The following is a 24,783-nucleotide window of genomic DNA, read 5'->3' on the forward strand; positions in this document are numbered from 1 at the left end:
CCTAGTCCAAATTTTGCCTTGTTCTGGCACTGACAATGTGTAATACAAGCATTAGGCATTCTTTTATGGATACAGAATAGTACTGTAGTACCCCAGACCAAGCATTACAGTTGCTAAAACCTGCTTCCTATAGTGTCATTGGCGAGAAGACTTCTAATTCAAACCAGCACTCTATCTGTAAATTTCTCATTTAAATGCAAAAAAAAATTGGCCTGATTACAAAACAACTCTCCCGTGACTTGTTAACTGAAACCTATCACTATTAGACTAGATAAAAGCTTACTTTCTGATGTTGTGGGATAAGTGAAACACCACATACTTGGCTGATGGCATCCAGCAATAGCACACAAAAGCACAGGCAAATGACAATACACAGGAAAACATGAGATTGGATATAAACCTTAGAAGTTACTTTCTTCCTGATCAGTATTTGAGGTTTGGTAAGATATGCACACTGTGTACAGATAATTTTAAAATAATAACACCACAAATCCTCCTAAAATAGTATATATGTTCTACTTGTCTGTGCCTGAAGAATGCAGAATAATGGTAATGATTTAGCGACAAACTACAAGTAGGTGTATAATGGTCCGGTTTAGAACACCTTGAAGAAATCACATTCATTGCAGACACTTTAACCAGTGTGGTCTGTTATATTTCAGTAGTCTTCCAAAAGATTGTGATGCTCTAGATTAATCTGTATCATCAAAATCTTTGCCATGGTGATAGGGGTTTTTGTGCATGTGTGCTTGGTAGGGTTTTGGGTGTTTTGTTTTGGGTTGTTGATGTTTTTTTTTCTTTTGGCTTGTTTCTTCTAACAGCTGCTTGTGAGAATATCACACAAGCTCATAAATAGATCCAAAAGGATAATCTTAAATTGGAGCAATGATAAATAAACCATATAACAGACTTAGAAAAAAGTTTGAGGAAATACTTCAAGCCAAGCCCAAAAATATCCTAGGATGAAATCCACAGTAAATGCAGAAAATGCTGAAGAACCTCAATGAAAACAGAATTTTTATCACAGAGGGGTTTTAAGCTCTTTACTTCCCTTAGATTTGTTCACTGAGACTGAAGAAGAATGGTCCAAAACAAGTGATCAAAGAAAAATATTTATTAAGTGAATCTGCCTTCCCTGGCATGATGCAGCATCTCCCAATGTGCAGACCAATCCATACTATGACAGGAATACGCAAACTGTATGGCTACCCTGGCTAGTAGCATCCACCTGACCATCTCAGAACATGAAACAAAGAATCAAAAATTTAAGTGAAAAATAAAACTCTTCTCAGTTTTGCTAAGTTAAAATGAGTATTAGTAATCCCACACGTCTTGTAAAGCATAACTTTGATGCCTTTTGTTCATCCCAGTTCTCAATCAATTGCTTTTCTGACAGGGCTGTAGTCCCCTGGTATAGTGTTGCTAGGGGAAGAAGTCACAGGATCACTGCAAATCACCGAAGGTGGTGGGGGTTGAGTTTAAGGAGGACCAAGGTATAAAGGCATATCAGCTACTACAGCCATTTCCAATGCTGTTTGACAAAGTCAATATTTAGTTTGGAGATTACAGTTAGGAAAAGTTACTTTCATAATACAAAGATTTTGCTGAGCTTCTTATTAAGTTAGCAACAGCAATAGTCTCATCCATGTGCTGACTGTGGTCAAATGGGAGGCAGAGGAATTACTTTCATCTATTTGGACAAAGTGAGAAGGCAAGAGAAGAGCCAGGCATCACTTCAGATATGTTCTAGAAGATAACTCTCTCAGTGTGCAGCATCATTTAAACTTACTATTCCTACCGTGTCAATAGAGGAAAAATTGCAATTACACCTGAAATACTGCCTTTGTCATTTTGTCATAGTAGAAATGGCTCAAAGTATCAGAAGGTACTACCACTGATTATTTCATATAAAAAGAGATTAAGGTAGCCTTTGCTAATCTAGATTAAAAAAAAAAAAAAAAAAGGCTATTTGCTAGCTGTCTTACATCCTACTCCACAAGTTTCATTTAAACAGTACTTAAGTGCCTTGCTAAGCAGTCTTAATACAGTGGGTCAGTACATATTTTCCATTTTTCTTCCAGTGTGGTTTACTACAAGGTGACAGATGTATTTCTATGGTATGGAATGTTCAATTAAATAGCCCATCTATTGCCTCTAACAGGGCATTCAAAATTGAGAACACTTAAAACTGTCAAGGGAAAGTAAGTCTATATCACCTCTGGAACTCTCTGCTACAGGGTGTTACCAAGTCTATTATTTCTGAGGTAAAACTGGTCGAGTCAACATTTGTATTAACAACATGAGCATCTGTTGTTGTGCTAGGCTAAAATAAACCTTGTAATAGCCATCAGTCCTTGTGTCTCCGGACACAGGTTGATCCCCATAATATAAAATTGTCAAGATAATTCTCCCCATATCACACTGTATTGCACACTTGTCCAAACCCATGACTATTTCACGTCTCTTGAAGCATCTGGTCTGATCATGTCAGTTAACAGTCATTTTTTGGAAAAAGGCAATTCAGTTACAGAGCAGACCATCCAGCTTGTTTTGTTGCAGAAAATTCTTTTTTGTTCATTTTTTGGAAATGTAACTGCTGATGATTCAATTTTACTATGACTTTTCTTTTTGGCTGTCTAATTAGGCAGCTTCTCCTCAATCAGTCACACCACTAGAATGATGTCAGTAATAAAAGCATTGCTTGGCCTTCCCAGCAAGCAGGCCCTTCTGAGTGTCCTAAAAAAAATAGCCACCATGTAGACTTCAGTTTCTTTCTTCGCAAACACACAAAAATTCTCAATTTCCAAAGAAGAAAATCTATTCACCATCTTCAGTTATGGCAGTCAAGTCTCCACCTTAAAGCGTGACACCTGTACAGTTTTTACGATCTTAGTGGTGGGTTTTCCATCAGTGTTGTTAGTCGATAGCAGAGATATTTCTCCTATTAAGCTGTCTTTAGACCCGTTCTGTCTCTGAAGGAAACAAACCAAAACATGCTGTTGAAAAGGTATAGCAGAATTTAAATACTGTGTTTTGATAATTGCTGCTATGACAGCCTTAGGCTAAGGATATAGCAATTTATATAGGTATACACACACCAGGAATATTAAAGCCTCTGCATTTATTTGATCAAACAGAACTTTTCCTCTCTCTTGCCTCCTCTCTCCCCTGCCAGATGCTGCCCTCTGTGCTATTCCCTGTTCAGGAAATGTCCCAGCTAATTATATGATTATTTAGCAAAGCTCTGCAAGCAAGCACTTACAACGAATTAATGGCCACTGTTGTGAGGGGGTCTGGGGCAGAGGGCAAAAAGAGGTGTTTGTGGACACTGAACATTGTAACATTAATTCCTTCCAGGGCATGAATTTAAGCCACACTGTAATGGATAAGAACGGAAACAGAAAAAGAGTTTGAATTTTGAACTGGACTCTGTCAGACAAGCTACGTATTTCTACAAAGCATGTAAATGCGCTTAGCCTTAAATATATCAACTTCACTGCTGCAGCAAGTCCTCACAGAAACATTAAGGACAGCACAACTTTTTCAGTTTCCACCATATGCAGGAATACAAATACCCTTGAACTTAATTCCTATCAAAGAACAGATAGTGTGTTAGCCAGCCTTAAAGTGAAAAACACCTGTTTATTGGTTCAAAATTGTTCAAGCTTCAGTTATTCTAATTGCTTACAAGAAAAAATATTACCTGTTTTGCTGTGCAGTTTCCACACTATATACAATATCAGTATGTGTTTTTGGTATATCTGCATGCCAGATTAACAGACAAGATACCTGTTGTGGGAAGTTAGTTATCTGCAATTCTCCTTTCCAAGTTTTGGGTTTCCTTCTGTGCTTTTTTACAATAGACCACCAAGCACTTTTTGACTATAATTTGCTTCTCATATTTTGAGTTTAATAAAACTGTCAAAGCTGAGAGATATGGTAACATAATGTATAATGAAAGCCAATGATTACATTTAAAAGTCCTACTCTTTTTGTTTTGAGTAATAGAAAAGAAAAAAAAAAAAAAGCAATGCTTCAGGTCCAACCACTGAGACCTCTAAGAAACAGTGAATAAACAATAGTAGGTTGTGATTCCAACTGCATCCCAAGCACACCTGCACACTTCAACAAAATGCAAAACTGTTTCTCCTGCTGTAGAGAACAGGGTACCATATTAAGGGAAGCATCAAACTCAATCTGGCAAAGAGTCTTCCAGTAGCAGAAGCAAGTGGTTCACAAGGGTGTATGCTACAAAACTATGTATATTTGGAAATAAAGGCAAAGTGCAAATATAAGCAAAATGTAAAATTTTGAGTCACACTGCTGCTGCTAAAGCTGCAGCACTAAACATCCCCTTCTCCAGCCAAAAAAAATAAAATTGCAAAGGATGCATGATTACTAACCTGTTGAGTCAACTGGATGCTGGGACCTCTCGCATCTGAAGATCGTGTAATAGGCAGTGGAGGCACCAGATCAGTTTTCACACTGGAATTGGGATATTACAAAATAGATATTGCCATAGTGAAGTAAATACAACTGTGCAGAGGAAGAACAACAAAACTGACCCAGACAACTAAACAGATCTGACAGGAATAATCCAAAAGGCTCATCACCTGACTTCAGATATTGAAAGATGTTATCCTGATCCTCAGCAATTGGTGGGCACTTTCAGGGCATTCATAGATCATCCTATCTTTTCTCAAAGGGCCTGTCTCCTTCTGGGCTACAGAGGCAGCCTAACTTCAGGTAAGACATCACTTAAAACTGTGGGTGTGCCACACCTCCTTTCAGGGTGCCATTCAGTTAAAACTAGCCTCCTAACTGGGTGATATCACCAGGGTACTGCTTTTGATATATAACACCTTAACAAAATTGAGAATGGGACTGTCACTTTTCCATTTTTAAGTACCCCCCTTGCAAATCAGTTTTCTAGGGAAGACTGATCCACCTGCTGCTGGAGAAGATTGTACATGTTGTAAATGAAGAGTTCCAATGAAACAAATTACAGAATAAAGAAAGATTATGTCCTAACCCTATTAAGGATTAAGGTATCTGGAAAGCAACTAGTGGATTCTCATCCCTTAGGCAACTTCATGACCTACACTGAACAGCAATATAGGTTTATTTTAGCTTTTTCAGCTTTTCCCCTTTCAAGCTCAAGGATCAAGCAAGCCTCTGTGGCCCAAGAATAGAACAGAAATTGTTTTTTACTTGTTTGCGTCATTTATCCCTGAAGACCTACTATTTAGAGGGTTGCCTGAATCCTATGCCAGCAACCAGCACCTTTATGCCACTTCTAATCCAACCATGATCTTTGAACAATTTTTGGGCCACACTAAACCATTCTATTGCTAATAACCACATTCACATACTTCACTTCAGACAGGACAGATCTTTCACCATCAGAGCACTGGGACCGCCGATACTGGCGGTAGCTTCGAGGGGAATGTGAATGCCTAATGCGGATTGGGTCACCTTGAGTCCTAAGAGAGACACAGAATTCACAATGGTAGTTTAGAAAACTAGATCTTCAGCACAAAAACATTAATTCAACTGCAGACTGAGAGATTCTCCCATTTCTTATTTAAGTATAACAGATAGCTTCTTGCACTGGCTGAATTTAAGAAGCTATTGCTTTTCTTACAGGTCCATACTGGAATCCAGTGCTTTAGGTGCAAATGTCACAAACTGGCATCCCATATTTGAGAATTAAACCATTTAATACAGAATGCATGACTACATACAGCTTTAACATCAGCCTTTTCTATTGGTGCTGTGGAAATACATCATAATGCAAACCAGGATCCCATGCAGCACTTGCACTAGCATATGGCATCCCCAACAGGCAACCAGCACAGTGAAATACATGTTGGCTCTTAAGGAAATAACTATGCTCTGGCAGCTGCCCATGACAAGCAAGGAAATGGGCTGGACAGGTAAAACAGTGCCTCAGATGATCAGAATAAATACTTGAAAGAAAGCAGAAGTTCTGGAAATAAATGGATTTGTTTGTTTTAATTCAGTTCTCTCTGATTCTGTAACTTATACTACAAAGCAATTTGATGGATGGCATAGGGAGACATACAGAACATAGAGACATTTAGCAGCTTTACAAGTGTGTGGGACAGATAGGGAGAGATGAAGATGACTTTTTTCATAGTTTGGGAAGAGAAAATAGTAGGTTTTTAAACTATTAAGTATCCTCACCCAATCCATCCTAGATGACCATTAGTAGGTAGAAGCTTAGAGATATAATGTATAAACCCACTCCCATTTCAGTACGACAGAGTTCATAGCAAAATAAGGAGGAGAGGAAAAAAGAAAAAGGACTTTCATATTCATAAATTAAAATCCTGACATAAACTCACTCTATTTTAGTGTATGGAATTTCTTTCAGTTGCTCTTCAGACAGGCCAGATGGATCCACAAGCTCCTTCCTAGAAAAGATTAGGCAAAGTAAAAAATGTAACAGTAGCTACCAACCGCAAAACCATTTTTATTTTTATTAGGTTGAAAAGATTTACTGAGACAAGCTGTTGTCAGCTCTGAAGCTATCTTGATATCAAAATAGGAAACCTATTAAGAAATGTGCCTAACTTAATTTTGATGGCTTCAACTGTGTGTCACATCCTGTTCTACCTTCCTCTCACCTTCCTGCAAATCTGATCTTTATATGATCAGACATATATATGAACACTGAACATCAAAACTGCTTTGGAATAGCTAACTATCTTCCTAACTGGTAGTCCTATAGTGTATGGGGCCTCATCCTAGGAATGTCAGTACTACAAACAAGCACACGTTGGTAGCCACAGAGGTACAAATTTCTAAAATGCTGTATTCTCCCTTTAATTTATCTTCCTTAAATTTATCTATATACAATGCTATTCGGTGCATGCAGTGATCTGCAGTACTTCTGCACACAGCAGGTCATTAACACCCACATAACTTACCATGGCACATAAATAAATCAGAACATAATGCCTCATAACTAAATCAGAACATAATGCCTCATAGCCATAGTGCAAGGAACATGAACAACTACGTTAGAGGCAAACCAAGCAGTCACTCAGACCCTACAAGGACCATACTTACTGAATATGTTTCCACAGTTCTTCTTTAGCTTGTACATCTGGGCTTCTCCTATAAATGCCAACAAAGATAACAAAGGCAGAACTGTGAAAACTGTCATCTGATGTGTGGCTGTTCAAATAACTTTTAACAGCACAGACCCTGCACAGGAATCATGGAAAATGGAATCCACCAGTGACTTCAATTTTAAGGTCTGTTCTCTCAAAAAATGCATCAAACTCCACAACTTTATTTCAACCAAAAAGTAATTTCTTGAATGACAGGCTCTCAATCACAACTGCTGTTCCATCAGCTTTCAGCAAGTGTATGCATAAAATATAAACAGAAGAACTTCCCAAGCCAAATGAGTGCCCAGCTACTGCCACCCCTTATCCAGCTGAGGACCATGTCTTTTGGGATAATACATTTGTAAATGGCCCTCAGAAATGTCCTGTTGCCCCCAGAGCCCTTTGTGGGCAGAAAGAGGGCAGGCCACACCAGGCTGAGACACCAGTAACCCTTGGCCATTCCCAGTGAGCACCAGTAAAGAGAAACCACTGCTTAGCTGCATCACAGTACAGCCTCTCACCTTCTGGTCATTTCCAGTAAGGTTTCTGCTCGCTTCATTTACCTTTGTGATATCCAGGAGAAAAAACCAATTATGAACAAGCTAAACCAGCAACCACACATACTCATGCACACAAATAGTTTAGAGAATATTTCATTCACAAATACCCAAAATTTTAACTTCCCTGATGGAGACATATAGATGCCTGCAGACATAAAGCAAGCCCGAATGGCATGCCTGACATTTTCCACTGAATTACAGAAGACAGTGTATCCAAACTGGACCCCCTTTGTTTTTATTTCTGTTACCCTATTTTATTGCAAGGGTGGTGTAAAACCACCACCATTGCTGAAGCTGCACCTAGAATTCACCAAAATCCATGCAGAGTAATTGATGAAATGAGCATTTTACACAGTGGCAGGGACTACATTTGCATGGACAGATCTTTAATAACTCTTTTTATCAGGATTATATAAACTCAGTGTCAACAGCCAGACTGGTCCACACCATCTGAGATGTGAGGTATGCAACTTTTAGACAGATTCAGCATACCTAAATGCTCCCACCGAAGTCACAGTTTCTCAAAGACTAAGTCTTACATCATCAGATCATAGAGCTTTTCTTTCCTTGAACATATTCGAAGATGCTTTTGGAGTGAATATAATCAGAATTTAAACAAAGATCACAGAGGATAGCAGAGTTCTGCATTTTAACATCATGAAATTTGCTTTACCTTGCCCAGAGACAGCTGTATCAGAAATTATCCCAAAATGCTATCCCTAACAATTTCACTGTTTTCTTATTTCACTGTTACTACATTTGTCTCATTTCCAAACTTAAGCCTCAGAATATTGTTCAGACACATCTATATTGCAGTACACGTTTTGCAGTTGGTATAAAGGCAGACCATTTAGGGATCGTAACATTTTGGGGTTGGTTTTGTTGTGGTTTTCTTCTTAATTTTACAGGTGCAGAAGTAGTGGGAGATACTGGTGTACTGCTTTATAAATCACAGAATCATAGAATAGTTAGGGCTGGAAAGGACCTTAAGTTCATGAAGTTCCAATCCCACTGCCATGGGCAAGGACACCACACACTAAACTATGTCACCCAAGGCTTTGTCCAACCTGGCCTTGAACACTGCCAGGGATGGAGCATTCACAACTTCCTTGGGCAACCTGTGCCAGCACCTCACCACCCTCACAGTAAAGAATTTCCTTGTATCTAATCTGAACTTCCCCTGTTTGAGTTGAACCCATTACCCTTTGTCCTATCGCTACAGTCCTGGATGAAGAGTCCCGCTCTGACGTCCCCTTCAGATACTGGAAGGCTGCTATAAGATGTCCATGCAGCCTTCTCTTCTCCAGGCTGAACAGCCCCAACTTTCTCAGCCTGTCTTCATACAGGAGGTGCTCCAGTCCCGTTATCGTCCTCGTGGCCCTCCTCTGGACTTGCTCCAACAGCTCCATGTCCTTTTTATGTTGAGGATACCAGAACTGCACACAATGCTCCAGGTGAGGTCTCATGAGAGCAGAGTAGAGGGGGAGGATCACCTCCTTTGACCTGCTGGTCATGCTTCTTTTGATGCAGCCCAGGATACGGCTGGCTTTCTCAGCTGCGAGCGCACACTGAAGCTGGCTGATGTTCATTTTCTCATCAACCAACACCTCCAAGCCTTTCTCTGCAGGGCTGTTTTGAATCTCTTCTCTGCCTAACCTGTAGCTGTACCTGGGATTGCCTGGACACAGGTGTAGGACTTTGCACTTGGCTTGACTGAACTTCATGAGGTTGGCAATGGCCCACCTCACAAGCATGTCAAGGTCTCTCCAGATGGCATTCCCTCCCTCCAGAAAGAAGCAGAAGGATGAGTAATCACCTTACATTTGTAATTCCCTTGTAGGACTAATATGAACTAATCCATAAACTTTCCAGTCTCCAAGGTAGCGATTGCTTTCCAGGCAGCATAAAACAGCTGCCCCAGATGATTCCCTTGATGGACTCTCTCTGTTCCAACGGCTCAGGTACGCATGACAGAAACAGCTACAGCCACAAGTAGCTTGAAGTCTTATTTTTCTCAGCATTCAGAGCTTTTTATGGCTTTGTGTGTATTTATTATAATGCATTTAGTTTTCTCTGATTTTTCAGAGAGTTTTTCTCCTTCTCCCTTCCTGCATTTACTTCTTTCTTACATCCATCCATGCTGATTTTAGCTGCCTGAGGCTGTTGCATGGTATGCAGTGGCATTTAACAGTGTTTTTCACTCCCAGTTTTGAACTAATTTCTCCTTACATTCAACCATCTCCTCACAAAACAGCAGCTGCATACCCCACATTTACCCTGGGGCTGGTAAAATAGGCATCCTCTGTTGAGGCCAAATAATCAGGCAGTGGGGAATGCAAAAAATGCCAGCTTCTCTATGAAGGCTTTGTAATGCTTACAAGCTCTAGTTTGCCTGAAGGAAGCAAAATCTCAGGATCCACACAAAGCAGGGTGCTGTGCCCGCCACTGACTCAGCTCAGGATGTGGCCTTAAATCTTAGGTATCACCAAATGTCATGTGATGCCTCACCTAAGGTAAGAAATATTAATCTGTGGGTCAATGTGAAAAAGGAGTGGTTAAATAAGAAGTTGTCTTTATTTCTCTATTTTATAGGAACTCTGCCTCCTGCTTTCTACAGCCAACTCCAGACATTTAATTTCATGGTCTTTTTCTCCCTCCTTCTTTCACCCCTGCAATGACACTAATAAGGAAGCCACTGCTGTAAAATATCTGTTTAGCAATATGACATTTCATAGGAAAAATAAAAGAAAAAAAAAAGAAAATGGCTAAACACAATGATTCCTCAAAACAAACCACTTCTATGAACTCCCATCTTAACTGTATATTCTATCTGTTTAAGAAGTGTTACCATACTGGGACTCTCAGCATTTACTGCAGATAACTAACCACAAATTAATATCCAGAAATATGAGAAAGTATCTTACTAAAAGCATTTTCCTTCAAAAGGCCTATTCCTGCTTCCTTTGAAAGCAAAATGAACAAAAGCTTACAAAAGGTAAGGCAAAATGTAGGTATTGCATATGCTGCATAGAAAATTCATGTTTGTATAGGTCTTAACAGCCCACAACAAAACAATCCTTCTATTAAACCTTAAAGCTAGATCACAACCCCTCTTTCACTTTTGTTTTCATCTTTTTACTGTAAATTGTTTTAGAATTCACAGTTTTGACATATTATGTATACTTAGATTGTCCTGTTGCAGCATCTGGATCAATAGCTCCTGGACAATTTGTACTCTCATTAGATTCTCTACTGCACAAGCAACCTTGTGGGAATTTCCAGTAAGTGATGAGTCTTCAGGGCTTTTTTGTTTGTTTGTCTGTTTGTTTTTATTACATTTGCACATGCTCAAACAACTCTACATATAAATAAGGCCTACTTTACTTTTCGTGTCTGCATCTGCACCCTTATTAATATTTCAGCTTGAGTCACAAATGCTAGATTTAAATAGCCATGGAATTTTAATAGTCATATCATCTTAACTAAAAAAAAAAAAAAAAAAAGCCCTTTGGCTACACAGATGTTTTACATGAATTCTTGAAAATAAACCCTGTAGAACTAGAAATGGGAGCTCTCTCAATGTGCTGATTCTTTTAGGAGAAAGGAAGGTTAAATTCTGGTCAAATGTTTTTATTCCTGAGACCAATGAAACACCACCTCCCCACCACCACTGATTAATATTACACAGATTCAAACAAACAAAATGTACTGTACCAGGTACAAGCAACAAATAGGCATTACTTCACGCTTGCAAACGGAACCTCTAGTTAACCTGACTGCACTAAGGAACTTAATGTGAAAGACTTACCTGTATTAAAACAATGGTTTTATATCAATCATTAAATGTGCAAATTGAAATGACCAAATGATCAGATTTAAAAACAAAAGCAACCATACCCTACACCCTAGGGAATCACATTTCCCTTCCCTCCAACCTGCATCCAGTCATGCAAGCAAACAGCTAAGCCAAACTAAATTAAATTAAATAAATTAAATTAAATATAACCTACTGAAGGCTAACAGTTAAATGCCTTTTACTAAAGTTTTTTGAAGCACTTTGAAAGGAATTCTCATTTTGCTTTTTTTAGTTCCTGCTTGCACTTATTAAGGATATGTGCCACACTTGGGAGGTTTAGGCTTATTTCATTGTTTTGATTTTACTTTTAAACTGAAGAGAAACAAAAAGAAGGAATATATTCATCACTAACATAATAGGGAAAAGAAATGAGAAGCCATTCAAATCTTGAGGATTTCACTTCTTTCCTTCTTCTAGGGTCTTTCTTTCTTAATTAAGATACTACACATTTATGTTTTTCCTAATAGTAGCTTGAATAAAAAATTACTCTGAGTATCACGATGCTGGAAAATAAAAGCCATTTCATAAATCAACTTGCCGTAAGAGGGAGTCCATGCTGCCTAAGTAATGAAATTTACTTGGTTTATGGGTATAAATTTATTATTGAGTAAATTTTCTAGCTTATAGCACTTTCTGTATACAGTAAAAAAATGTAATTTTAACTTAATCAGCTATATTTTTGTGGATTCCCTACAAGTGAGCTGTAATATTCCTGATTTTTAGTAATATGTCATTGTACAATTACAACTAATAACATTTGACTTTTGTGCAGCTAAAGGTGAACAAGTCTGTACAAAGCTAGTTAAAGAAAAAATTCCAACATTTGGAATTTTAATGGCAAATTCTGTTTCTCATAAAAGAATGAAAACTGTACACTATGAAACTGGAGACAGAAATTAGTTCTAGCAGCTCAGGCAACTAAAACCAGAACTCCGGTAGATTTTAATACTGGAAACTTCAGTACTATTACAGTTTCAATCTGTGTGAATGAAATAATCATTTAAGGCACTATACAGTTTATCTCTGTAAATCTCAACATGAAAAGTAAATTTAAGAAAAGTTATTAATGGGAAGTACCTATGCTAAGTGCATTACACTGGTCACACATTGCTCTATCAGCACCAGGGCTGTCAGCCAGACAGCAATGATGGAGGGAGCTTCAAAGGCTCCCTTTTGCCATCTCTCCCAGTGCCTCATAGCTTCTTTCCTGGCAGTCTTCAACACCACCTACCCTGCCCTTCTCTGCCTGCCAGGCACACCAATGCTGGCACTGCTCTGGATGGTTGCTTGGACGGCAGATTAGGCTGGACACAAACATGATAAAGAACAGTATACCCCAGAAACATTCTATTAGAAGAAAAACACAAATTAAAAGAAACCATAATTTTCATTAGTTTGAGAAAAATTATTTTAGAAGCTGACAATTTCACCGTGTCAAAAGCACTGTCAACAAGAATAGCAGTGCCTGGAAGCATGGCTCCATCACAGAAATCCTGACATCAGAATTCAATACATCACTGTCTGCTGCCTGTCAATGGTAATTTGACATGAAAACACCAGAAGCTGGTCTCATCTGGAAGAATACTGCAGATATTATATGAGTAAACAAAGTGTGTGTGCATTTCACAAAAATGCCTGCACCTATCACACAAAATGTCAGTGTTTTCACAGACTTGCTGCCCAGAAGAGGGGAATCGTCCTCATTACTGGATACAGTCCAGGACTCCACCAAAGGTGACAGAGAGAGTTCCTGACCAGCTCTATGACAAAGCTCTTCTTGCATTATCTCTTCTTGCCCTGAAATTCATATCACTAAACAAAAAGAGAGTGATCACAAAGACATATCTGATAATGTGAGAATACGCTAAGTGAAAGCCTCTATTCCTCAGCGGCCTCTATTCCTCAGCGGCCTCTATTCCTCACCACCATACTGGAGATACTTCTCCTGCTTTTTAACATGTCACAGCAGCCTTAGTTTTCATGTCAAAGAGGACAAGGGTTACATACGAACGAGATCTGTGTCTGGATCGCCGGTAGGTTGGGTCTGCCTGGTTTTTCTCCTTTTGTTGCTGTAACACAGCTTCCCACTGCGGAGCTGAGTCAACCATGTCATTCTCTTGCCGTAATCTAGAAAAAAAAAGATTCCAGGAGTTTAGTCTGAGGTTTCTGAGAAGCAATGAGGATTTTTCTCCCCAGCTCCTGCAATGCAATACTTTAACTTCATCTTGCTAAATTTTTAATTGGTGTTCCGAAACTAAATTAAAATGTAAGAACTTCTACCAAAGAAAACTCACTGATTTATTTATAAACAGCACAGACCAAAAATGAAATTACCCAGGCCTTTAAGGACAGGATCACAACCTGTATTGTCTTCCCAGCCCAAGCCAAACATCTAGAATTTTTTTCCCAATTACGCATTCCAGCCCACCTCATCTACAGCAAGTGTAAGCCCCACATCACAATACAAACCTCTTCTGATACTGCTTTTCAAAATATTTTGTTGCAGCATGTACCTTCCTAGGATCCAGAGAAAGTTCCCCAGGGATGCCCTTGGCAAGTTCCTGCTCAGAGAAAGCATTCCCTTCACCCTGATTTGCATCAAAGCCCAGAATGCACACGTATCTCTCTGCCTGCCCCAGACATACATAATCCTTCTGCCTCCCCTTCTGCACTGTGCCCCTATGGCTTTGGCCCCTGGCTTTGCTTGTGTGCTTCTAAACTATATGATATTACTTTTATTGCTTTTTTTTTTATTATTTTTTTCTTTAATCCATGAATCCACTATTGGAATGCAGTACAGATTAAACTAAATGTCAAAATCCCATAAACACAGCATGTTTGTTAGCAGGCTGAAGTAACTCTACAGTGACACAACCAGTCAGGCCAATTGATACACCAACATTTGGCCATTCAAAGCTACACAGATGATCCACAGTTTTGAGGCTACAGATATGAGTGGTGTGATGAAGTGTTAAGTTGGAACAAATGGATATGCTTGATCACAGCAGTGAATTTAAAAGTCAGCAGGGATTTAGAAACAACCCTGGAAAATATCACTCCACATGTGGGTTTTCTGATAGGATGGTATGACTGGTATCCTGAAGAAGCCAGAGTAGCTTAATAAAAACGGGAAGACTGACAGGTAAAATAAACAAAGAATTACATTTGAGACATGACTGATACAAAATGTAAAGCATGATGTTGTTGCTCTTCACTATGGATACACCTTTCTCCTTGAGTTTTGAACTATACCAGGCTAATCTGGCTACACATACTGCTGCTTTGCACTGCTGCTTTTCATTTAATAAGATCTTCTCTCACAAACAGAATGAATTTTGAACTGCATCCACAGCTACTGTAAATGGCCACAACTCTTACAAATGGCACTAAGCAACTGGAGCAACATGAGGTTTTGATTTCTAAGCAAGTCTTTTTAAACCCGCAATCTGGTGACAGGGATTAACATAAACTTCCATCTAAGAATTCAGTAGAAGACTTCACACAGCAACAAGCAGTCAGTTGTGATTTTCATCCCAAATAATCCAATTTGTGGAGACAGCAAGCATCCCACATGGAATAAACACATCCAGCTGCCTTTCACATACAGCTGTCACTTGCACACAAAGAAGATGTGCAGGTGGTGGGTCTGCCTGCTTGCCATAACCTTGCCCCATCTCTCCCAAACAACAGTTCAAGCAGACAGCTGTGCTCTCAATTCAGATTCTTGCCATAAAATAACCAAGAGCTACTCATTCTTCTGAGGAAACCCAGACAATGTGGCAGAGCACAAGGTCTATACTCTGGCACAGAGCACATGAAACCCTGCACCTCTGGGTTTGAAGACACACTTCCAAGCTCACCACAAATGACCTTTCCTTAGGAGAGCAAACACATCATGGCTGCTCCAGTCCATCCTAGTCAATTAGCATCCACGGCTGCATGGCAAGCACAATCCTTAGCAACACATTCATTTACCCACAAGTACTTCATGTTCCTACTCTGCCTCCTTTCTTCTACTTGTAGAACATTGTAACATTCAACAGTATTTATCACTGTCATTGTAACATTCAACAGTATTTATCATTGTCATTTATTTCTTTAGTTTAAGCAAAATACCAGAAATCTAAATACATAAAGTAGCATGACACCTATTAAAACAAGTAGTGTCATCACACTCAAAGTACTATTGTACCACAACAGAACTCTACTAGATGGATACATAAAAAAAAAATGCAATCATTTTGCAGCTGAAAAGAAAGGTATTGTGCTCACATTTAACAATATAAGGATGACTAAGGTAACACAATATCTGCATAAAACACAATATTTAGATGCAACGATCAAATCATAACAATAATGGAGCAAAATCTTTAGTTCTTTGGCAACTGAGAGGACAAAAAAAAAAAAAAAGGAAAGAATTTGTATTTGATGTCCATCACAACTTTTCCTTTTATTCTTTTCACTTTTTTCTCCCACAAAGGAACAAGCTGATTTATGCCTTATAGAAAAATCCCATTCCTGTTACTGGCATGTGAAATAAAGCCAGCTGACATTAATAGGTATCAAAATGACAAATCAGCATTATTTGCAGGAAGACTTCATGGTAAAATGTTAAGTCATAAGACTACCATCACTCATCAGTTGACTTAGAGATATTTTTTCCCCACTTCAGCTGATATGATAGCAAGCTACGTCTAGGCAATGATAAATCCTCTTAAGACTTGATTCTTGAAACCTCATTCAAAGTATTTGAGTGTAAAGTTATAATTTAGGTACAAAGTACAACAATGAAGGGCTTGTTAGGGATGTGAAGAGCAAAGGAAGTCTTGGCCAGAATTCAGATGCTGGAATTCAGGCCCCTGAGAGGTGAGAGGAGGGCAAAAAAACAGTTACAACCTGGACTTCAGGAGAACAGGCTGTGGCCTCTTCAAAGATCTGTTTGGAAAAGTGCAGTGGGATCAAGCCCTAGAGTGAAAAGGAGCCCAAGAAGTCTGGTTAATATTCAAAGATCACCTCCTCCAAGCTCAAGAGAAGTCCATTCCAGCAAGTAGAAGTCAGGCAAAAATGCCAGGAGGCCTGCATAGGTGAACAAGTTGCTCCTGGCAGAACTCAAACACAAAAACGAAGCACACAGAATGTGGAAGCAAGACAGGTAATGTGCGCTGAATATAGAAACATTATCCGAGCATGCAGGGATGAGGTTAGGAATGCTAAAGCCCAAATGAATTTGAATCTGGCCAGGGATGTCAAAAGCAACAAATAGGGCTTCAATAAACAGACAAGATGACAAAAGGAAGGACAGGGCCCACTAGCAAGACCAGCCTTCAGTAATCTCAGGTCCCAGAGACCATCAGGAAGGTCTCGAGAAAGGAGGACATAACCTTGGTGGAAGAGGATCAGGTCAAGGAAGACTTAAGCAAACTGGGCATATGTAAATTAGTGGGCCCATGCATGCAGAGATAGCTGGCTGATGTCATTGCAAGGCCTCTCTCAATGATCTCTATATGATCATGGTGATTGACAGAGGTGCTCAAAGACCAGACGAAAGCAAAAGTCACTCTTGTCTTCATAGACAGCAAGAAGGAGCAGCTGGGGAAAAATTTCTCCAGAAATCCTGGAAACCCCTTCCAGGAACACGAAGGCTAAGAAAATAACCAGGAATAGTAAGCATGGATTTACCAACTTGGAAAACTTCTATGACAAAATGACTGGGTTGGTAGATGAGGGGAGATCAGCGGATATTGTCTACCATGACTTCAGGAAGGCTTCTGATCTATCCCTCCACAAAATCCTCAGAGAGAAGCTGCTGAAGTAAGGTCTAGATGAACAGTGAGGTGCACTGAAAACTGGCTGAACAGGTAGATTCAGAGGCGATCTGTAGCATGTAGTCTGGCTGGAGCCAGTAACTAGGGGTGTACCCCACTGAGTCCAGTCCTGACAAACATCTTAATTAACGATCTGGATGATGGGCAGAGTGCACCCTCAGCAAGTCTGTAGATGACGCCAAACTGGGGTGATACACCAGAGGGTTGTGCGGTCATCCAGAGGGACCTGGACAGGCTGGAGAAAGAGGCTCAAAGGAATCTCATGCACTTCAACAAGGGGAGAGTAAAGTACTGCAGCTCAGAGGGAGGAACAGCCCCAGGCTCCAGGACATGCTGGGGGCTGACCAGCTGGGAAGCAGCTTGGCAGAAAGAGACCTGGGCATCCCGGGAGATACTAAGTTGAACATGGGCCAGCAATGTGCCCTTGCTGCAAAGAAGGCGTTTGGTATCCTGAGAAGCCTTAGGCAAATTATTGCCAGTAGATCAAGGCAGATGATCTTTCTGTTCCTACACAGAGCTGGTGAGGCGACATCTGTAGTGCTGGGTCTGGTGCTGTTTTCTCGGAACAAGACAGACATGGACACTATGGACAGAGTCCAGCAAAGGGCCACTAAAGGACTGGAGCATCTCTTCTAGGAGGAAAGGTCAAGAGAGCTGGGACTGTTCAGCCTGGGGAAGAGAAGGATCAGGCAAGATCCTGCAGGGAGGGAGCAAAGAGGATGAAGCCAGGCATTTTTCAGTGGTGCCCAGAGACAGGACAAGAGGCAATGGGCACACACTGAAAAACAGGAGGTTTCCTCTGAACATCATGAAACACTTTTTCACTCTGTGGGTTACCAAGCAGTGGCACAGATTGCTCAGAGAGGCAGTGAAGTCTCCCTCCTTGTAGACAATTCAACAACCATCTGGGAATGGTCCTGGGCAACTGGCTCTAGGTGACCCTGCTTCAGTAAGGGGTTGGATCAGATGACATCCAGACAACTCTGCCAATCTCAACCATTCAATCATTCTGTGATTCTAAATCAGATGGATCTTTAAAGTGTAGTCAAGCAGAAGTGCTGCAGCACACAGTCTACCAGTTTAATATACTTTTATCCACACAATAAATTTTGACCAAAGCTTTTAAGAAAGCAGATACATTTCTTCTATGATTGAAATATGCACATCATAGATTCTTCTTAAATTTCATGTGAACATCTGCTTAGGATAAAACATTCATACGAAGTAAAGTGTTTCTCCCTAACCTTTTCCCAGTGTCGTACTTTCAGAAGTTCTCACCTGCCTTTCTATTTCTCTCTGGTAATTGTTTGTTTGGGTTTTGGTTTGTTTTTTTTTTATAAATACTGGTCTTTGCTTACGTGGACAATACATTCTACTCTTCTATAATCAGAAGCAGATTCTTTTCAGTAATGTGGGTATTCAGTCATTTTATTCCAGTAAAACAGTACAACTCCGTGTTTGCTTGTGCCAGAGATCTGATTATCATACTGGGAAATAAATTAGTATTAATCTATGCAACAGGCAAAACTCGAGTAACAGCAGTCATTATATAGTCCCATTTAACCCTGTTAGACCTGGCTCACCTCTGAAAACAGAAATTCAATGTGTGTGCCCTTTCAGCTTATTATATTCCTCTTTAGCAGCTAAGAAAATGCAGAAATGCATTATGACTGGTAGGTTTCCTGCACCTGGTAACAAGCAACAAGTTTCAGACTTCCAGATCATTTAGTACTTGTTTAACAATCATAATGACTTTCTAGCTGGCCAACTAACCACTGTAACATCAGTATTTTTTATGTATCCTACATTTCTGAAAATGTATAAAACATAAAAACAATCCACACAAATTTATTTTTCTTCTTTTTAATTTTAAACACTTTTCCATGAGGTGAGGAAGGGCTGGTAGAGGCACTTCTTCAGAAAATTATAAGCAGTATTTAATCTTTCTTACAACTCAATGTTTATATTGGAAGAAACCCTTAAAGACATTCTTGTGGTCAGTCTCTAATTTTCTTCGCTTGCTTGTGGGGCAAACTGAACAAGAAATTTCAGTGAAATTTCAATGAAATAACCTGGCAATAGTGTTCTAAGAGAAAGGAATGCAAGATACTATTTACACACTCATAACTGAAACTATACTCACCATTTCTTTCAACTTCAGAGATCACCTAGAAAACAGATCTTCCTTGAACACTAGGTTATTGTTGACCGATTACCTCACAAGATTGTGCTCTAATTTAAGTACACTTCAAAGAAATCTCATGGCTCAGATATACTTTATACCATCTTATTTGAATGTCACTGTGATTTTTTTTAGCATCTCTAACCACTGCACACCAGGCTTAAAATACTATTATACTGAGTACTTCTGCAGCACTAACTAGCAAATAATTATTTATAAGAGTTTTCAACTATCTGAAAATCACATATCACTCATGGTACTGCATGTGAGGCAAAGAGAAACTACGGCAGCTTTTGAAAACAGCTTCTTAGAAAAATTGCCTTAAACAATTCATCTTTTGTCCAGTGACATTTATCTTCTGCTCTGTTTATGTGATATGAAGAAACTTTATGTCCTTTTTAAAAATACATTTTCATAAATAATTCTCCAATGCAACAGAAATTTTTCCAGTGTAAAGGAATTTTTATCATACGATAAATCAGGTTTTGTAGATAATTTTTATGATGTAACAGTTATGATAACTTTCTCATATCAGCAGTAAGAAAAATAGAATCTAAATAAAATAGAATCTAAACCACAAAACTTGCTTGCATCACTTAATATTCACTCTTACTATTCTATAAAAAGTTGATGGTGTATGCATTTTGGGTTTAGGCCCACACTTTACATTATGGAAAATAAAAATATTTATACCATTAAAAGCTTGTATTTAAAATTAACACATAGTTTCAGAGCCATTAAAATACTTTTACTATTCTCCTCAAAAGCTTATTTTCTGCTGAAGTTCTGCCCTTGAAATTTTTGAGTATATGCTGTGAATATCTTGTCATCAGCATTATCCACTTTATTTGCAGTAATATTGCAAGTCTTTTGTAAATGTGTCCCATATTTGCAGTTCATTAATGAGTTCTTCCCAAGAAGCAGGAGAGTATGCATTCATTGCATACACCCATGATGTTCATGAGTTTTGGCAATTACCTCTCTTCTTATTCAAAACAGGACCTTAAGCTGCCTCAGGAGGACTGTACACATACAATACATGTTAGAAACCTATCTCAGAAAAGTCCATCTCCATTTGTTTGCATCTCCTGTCTCTATGTCTAAAATGTATAAAGGTTACCTGTTCCTTTTCTTCCGATGCTCTCTGTTGGAATTTTCTGATTCACTGCCACTGCTGGTGTTACAGCGAGATCGTGATCTGGAGAGGAGAAAGCAACGTCTCAAGATGAATTTATATACTAATATCAAAGGTTGTGTTTCTAAATAAGGAATGAGCAACAGTGGAAAAACATTATGAGGAAAAACAGAATTAAAAGTCTCCTGAGGGCTTGTCTGCACCTGAAAGTCATATTATCTTTTTCTCATTAACTGATTGGGAATAACTGCTTTGAAAGTAGTGCACCCAGAGTACAGTGTCAGTCAAGTGCTATTTCCCATCATTGTACTGCATTTTTGTTTTATTTTATCTCTCAGCACCCTTTATGTATATGCACAAGTAAAATGTTTCTCTGAGGTGTGAAATGTTTCATCTTTAAGCTGTATGCATTCTAGCTTTTTTCTTGTAGCACACTGTGGGCCACCCAACAGAAACAATACAGTAAACCTGGTTTTGTAGGCAAAACAAAATGCTTATCACATCTGTCTTTTTCTATTCACTTCAATTTCCATCTGGCTTCTAGTTACGTTCATATCATTTTTCAAATGTCAGGCAGTATGGAAGAAAACCCAGCTAACACTCTGACTCTGCTGGTCTTTATAAACACAGAAAGGCTGAAGTGCACACACTGGCAGGTATTTACCAGCACAGCTTTGGGATGACTTAATGCATTGCTACAGAGATGGTGTGTCATGTGAGGCAAAAGAAAGAAAGCAGTTACTTCCATATCACCTCTCACTGTGAAGCTTCAAATGGTAAGGTGACATTTATGGCTCTGGTGGAACTGGGATGGTGGAACAGAGCAATGCTAGAGTTCAAGAAGAGAATGGGCATATGCCTACCTATAGACAAACTCCTCTCAGCAGAAGGAAGTGCTTGGCCACTACCTATGCCAGACTCTCAAATCCCTGATTGCCACTGATGAACGTTTTGAAGCAAACAGACCAGCTGTCAAGGATTTGGTACTAGAAAACAGGATTCTGTTACTGTACTGCACTGTTGGGCTTGGTCCTAAAAAATGGCACTGTCATCAAAAGCTGGTTTGGACCATTCTTTAGAGTGACTATGATCTCTAAATGCCCCCAAAGAAAGACATGCTTGTGATGCTGACGGCCCAGCTGATTAATGGGGAAACCTGACGAATATTGACATGTGTTGGCCTAGAAGGATTTAGGATGTCAAGACTTATAACCGGTGATGGGTTTGCTGCAACTGAAAACAGAAATTTTCTTCTGAGGTCTCTGGGGGTGAAATAGGAGACAGAAGGGGATAACTCCTGATGCTGCTGTCAGACAAATACACTTTTGTGTGCCTCCTGCTCTTTGATTAGCCACTTTTTTAAGAGAACAGATTTGTCAAACTGTACTCCAAACAAGCTGAGAAGTGAATGCATTTCATCAGGTATAGCTAACAGGTAATGGGAAGCACTTCATGAAAAGGTTGAAAGCTACTGACAAGCACCTGCTTAGTGCATGTTCTAACAGTGTGGGGAGAAGAGCCCAAATAGGATGAGAAAACACAAGAAAGACTTCCTAGACAAGAGAGTAGCAGCAGCATGGACCTCCCCTGAGTGTCCTATCTGCTCAGGGACATATTACTCTACCCTCTGTCTCTGAAAATAGGACACTGTTACAGAAGTCTGACACAGCTGAGAGTCTCAAATTTTTTCCATAATACAAATTATGGTTGATTTTATCAAATTGCTGTCATTACATGCCTCAGCCTATGGAGTCCAGACTCCCCTCTCTCCTACACCAGAAAATCATTAACTCAAATAGCTTCCATTAAAACAGAATAATAGGACTTAGGAAAATCATTCTGACCTAGCTTGTCTGAAGGGAATAGCCTTGGAAAAGTAAAATTTCCCTAGAGGAGAAGCAGAAAGCTCTCCCCATTCCCAAATTTCACTGTTCATAATCTAAAGCCACTGAAAGGCTCAGGACAGTCAATTTCCACGGTAAAAATGCACAGTTTGGGATGAAGCTGAAAGTGGGGATAAGAAAGACACATTTTACTCCAGCAAAATGTAACCCCAAAGGAAGAAAGAGGATTAAAAGACAGTGTCCAAATGACTGCCTGAAGCACAGAGTAATAAATGCCCTAGAACTACAACAGACCTTACATGCCCAAAAGGATACCTTTTTTCCCCCCTAGTCTCATTAGATGTTTAATAAATATTCCACTAATCTTGAATCTAAGGTCACGCAAGCAACACCGTTCTTTCACACTTCCAGGTCATCAGAGTGACTCCATTCTTTTACATTTCTCAGTTCTCCATTATTTTCCTACTCTGATTTAAGCAATTTATTTCTTAAGATATCAAGGCAGCAGAAACCACACCATTGCAGGAGAAGTGGAAGATAAAATATCCTGTTTGTTCAAATTAAAGATAAGCCTTCCTCTAGCTTTTCAGAAATAGAAATCTAACCCACCTTTGGGATACTGCCTATAAAGTTACTTTGTGCTCCCTGTCAGGAAACCACCTGTTGGGAGACAGAAGGGCTGCTGAATTGTCAGCTGAGTGGCAGCTGCTCATGTTGGCTGTCAGAATATTATCTTTCAGTGACTATTAAATAATAGCTTTTACTGAACTGAACAAAATACCAAAAATCAGAACAAAGGTGGTTAGGTGACACCTAACTCAGGTGCAAGAACAAGTGAGGTCATCCTGACCTCTGACAATTACAAAGCACCTTTCATTCTTTCTTCTCATGTTTTCTTTGTTATGTGATATATCTGATACTTTACATGTGCTATACCTATACGGTTTGATGCAAGGAGCAAGAACTAGGTAAAGGCAGTTTAACAAGTGGCACAGAATAAATACAGTCCAGAAGGCCTATGTCAACAGAGAAACAGTTGACAGAGAAGGCTCGCATTCTGGTGGAATCCTTTTCTGATTAAAAAGAGAGGAGAGTAGCCAAATTGTGAGGAAGTGGAGAAAGTCTATTACAATATACAATACCAAACCTGCAGCAGGCACAGGCTTTGCAGAAAGGTCCCTTCTGAGCACTGTGTTTTCCACCTGAGATGTCTAACTAAATCTTCTCATGTGCTGGACATCTACTACAGGATTATCACTGGCAGATTGTAATGGTGACATCCTTCAAAAAAATAATCCAATACAAGAGGTGCAAAGTATGCAAGCATTTTCTCTGACTTCCTGTGATTGTCCCTGGGATTTTGTATCTCTGCCAGAGCTCCTTTCCCATGCTGCAGCAGAGAATCAGATCCTGGGAGTGTCTCCTTTTCCTCACAAGCTTCTAGATACTCTAACATAGAAATGCACTGCACTGTTCCCTTTACTCCAGCAGCCAGAGCAGGACCGCAGGAGCAAGGACAGCTCAGAGCACAGACTCAGCAAGCAGTCTCATGGCAAGCAGAAGTGGCACTGCAGAACTCCAGATGCAAAATTCCATCAAAAGGTGAAGTTGTTGAAGGGCACACATGAATTCACACAGACACTATTTGGAAATGTGACAACTAGTCAAGACTGCACAAGGAAAAAAAAGCCAGAAGCTTCAGAAAAGAGTTCAGAAAAAAAATGTGCAAGACAGTGAGAACACCTTAACAAACTGCATATGCCTCTGCACCTACCTTATACAGGACAACTAATCTGAAACAATAGTATGCTTGCTTTCGAAACAGATTAATTAGAAGTGGACTGGGAGGCTAAAGAACTCAACACAAAATCTGCAGACACAAAATCCAAAAGCTAAAACTTTCGGAATTGACCTTTAAGTTGCAGAAAAGCCTTTAGTTAATTTCCATAAATTTCTTCTAGCATGGTGCAATAACAATGTGCAAGGCAGCTTAGAGGAATCTGTGTTACAGAGTATTTTAGCAAAAGCAAGACAGGAAAGAGAACAATAAATGGCCAGAATATAACAAGCCTTTTAAATAATTAAGAAGATGGTGGAGAGGGAACAAAGGAAGGGAAGGAATGCAGGGAACTAAAATATGATTAGTACCTTTGCTATCATTTCATGACTGCTATAAATTATATATTTACCTTCTCCTTTGCTTTAAATATGAATCTTCGCCACTGTTTTGATTTCTCCTGTG

General features: G+C 39.4%; 1 protein-coding gene across 5 annotated transcripts in view; it reads right to left on the bottom strand.

The window, feature by feature from the left end:
- Positions 1-1,093: 1,093 nt before the first annotated feature.
- Positions 1,094-24,783, bottom strand: part of EPB41L4A (erythrocyte membrane protein band 4.1 like 4A) — a 123,686-nt gene continuing 99,996 nt past the window's right edge. For 3 of the 5 annotated variants that reach the window (XM_061443085.1, XM_061443084.1, XM_061443082.1), the window contains 7 exons: positions 20,683-20,760; positions 13,563-13,682; positions 7,096-7,143; positions 6,369-6,437; positions 5,373-5,483; positions 4,404-4,485; positions 1,094-2,972 (listed from right to left, as the gene is read on the bottom strand). In XM_061443085.1, the coding sequence (XP_061299069.1) occupies positions 2,844-2,972; positions 4,404-4,485; positions 5,373-5,483; positions 6,369-6,437; positions 7,096-7,143; positions 13,563-13,682; positions 20,683-20,760 (637 nt within the window). In that variant the 3' untranslated portion in view covers positions 1,094-2,843. Of the gene's footprint in view, positions 2,973-4,403; positions 4,486-5,372; positions 5,484-6,368; positions 6,438-7,095; positions 7,144-13,562; positions 13,683-20,682; positions 20,761-24,730; positions 24,779-24,783 lie in introns of all 5 variants that reach the window. The other 2 variants (XM_061443083.1, XM_061443081.1) reach the window with 1 other exon arrangement.

This window comes from Pezoporus flaviventris, unplaced genomic scaffold (assembly GCF_033815535.1).
Source record: "Pezoporus flaviventris isolate CSIRO_AGI_PZ_B2104156 unplaced genomic scaffold, CSIRO_AGI_Pfla_v1 ptg000285l, whole genome shotgun sequence".
NCBI lineage: Eukaryota > Metazoa > Chordata > Aves > Psittaciformes > Psittacidae > Pezoporus > Pezoporus flaviventris.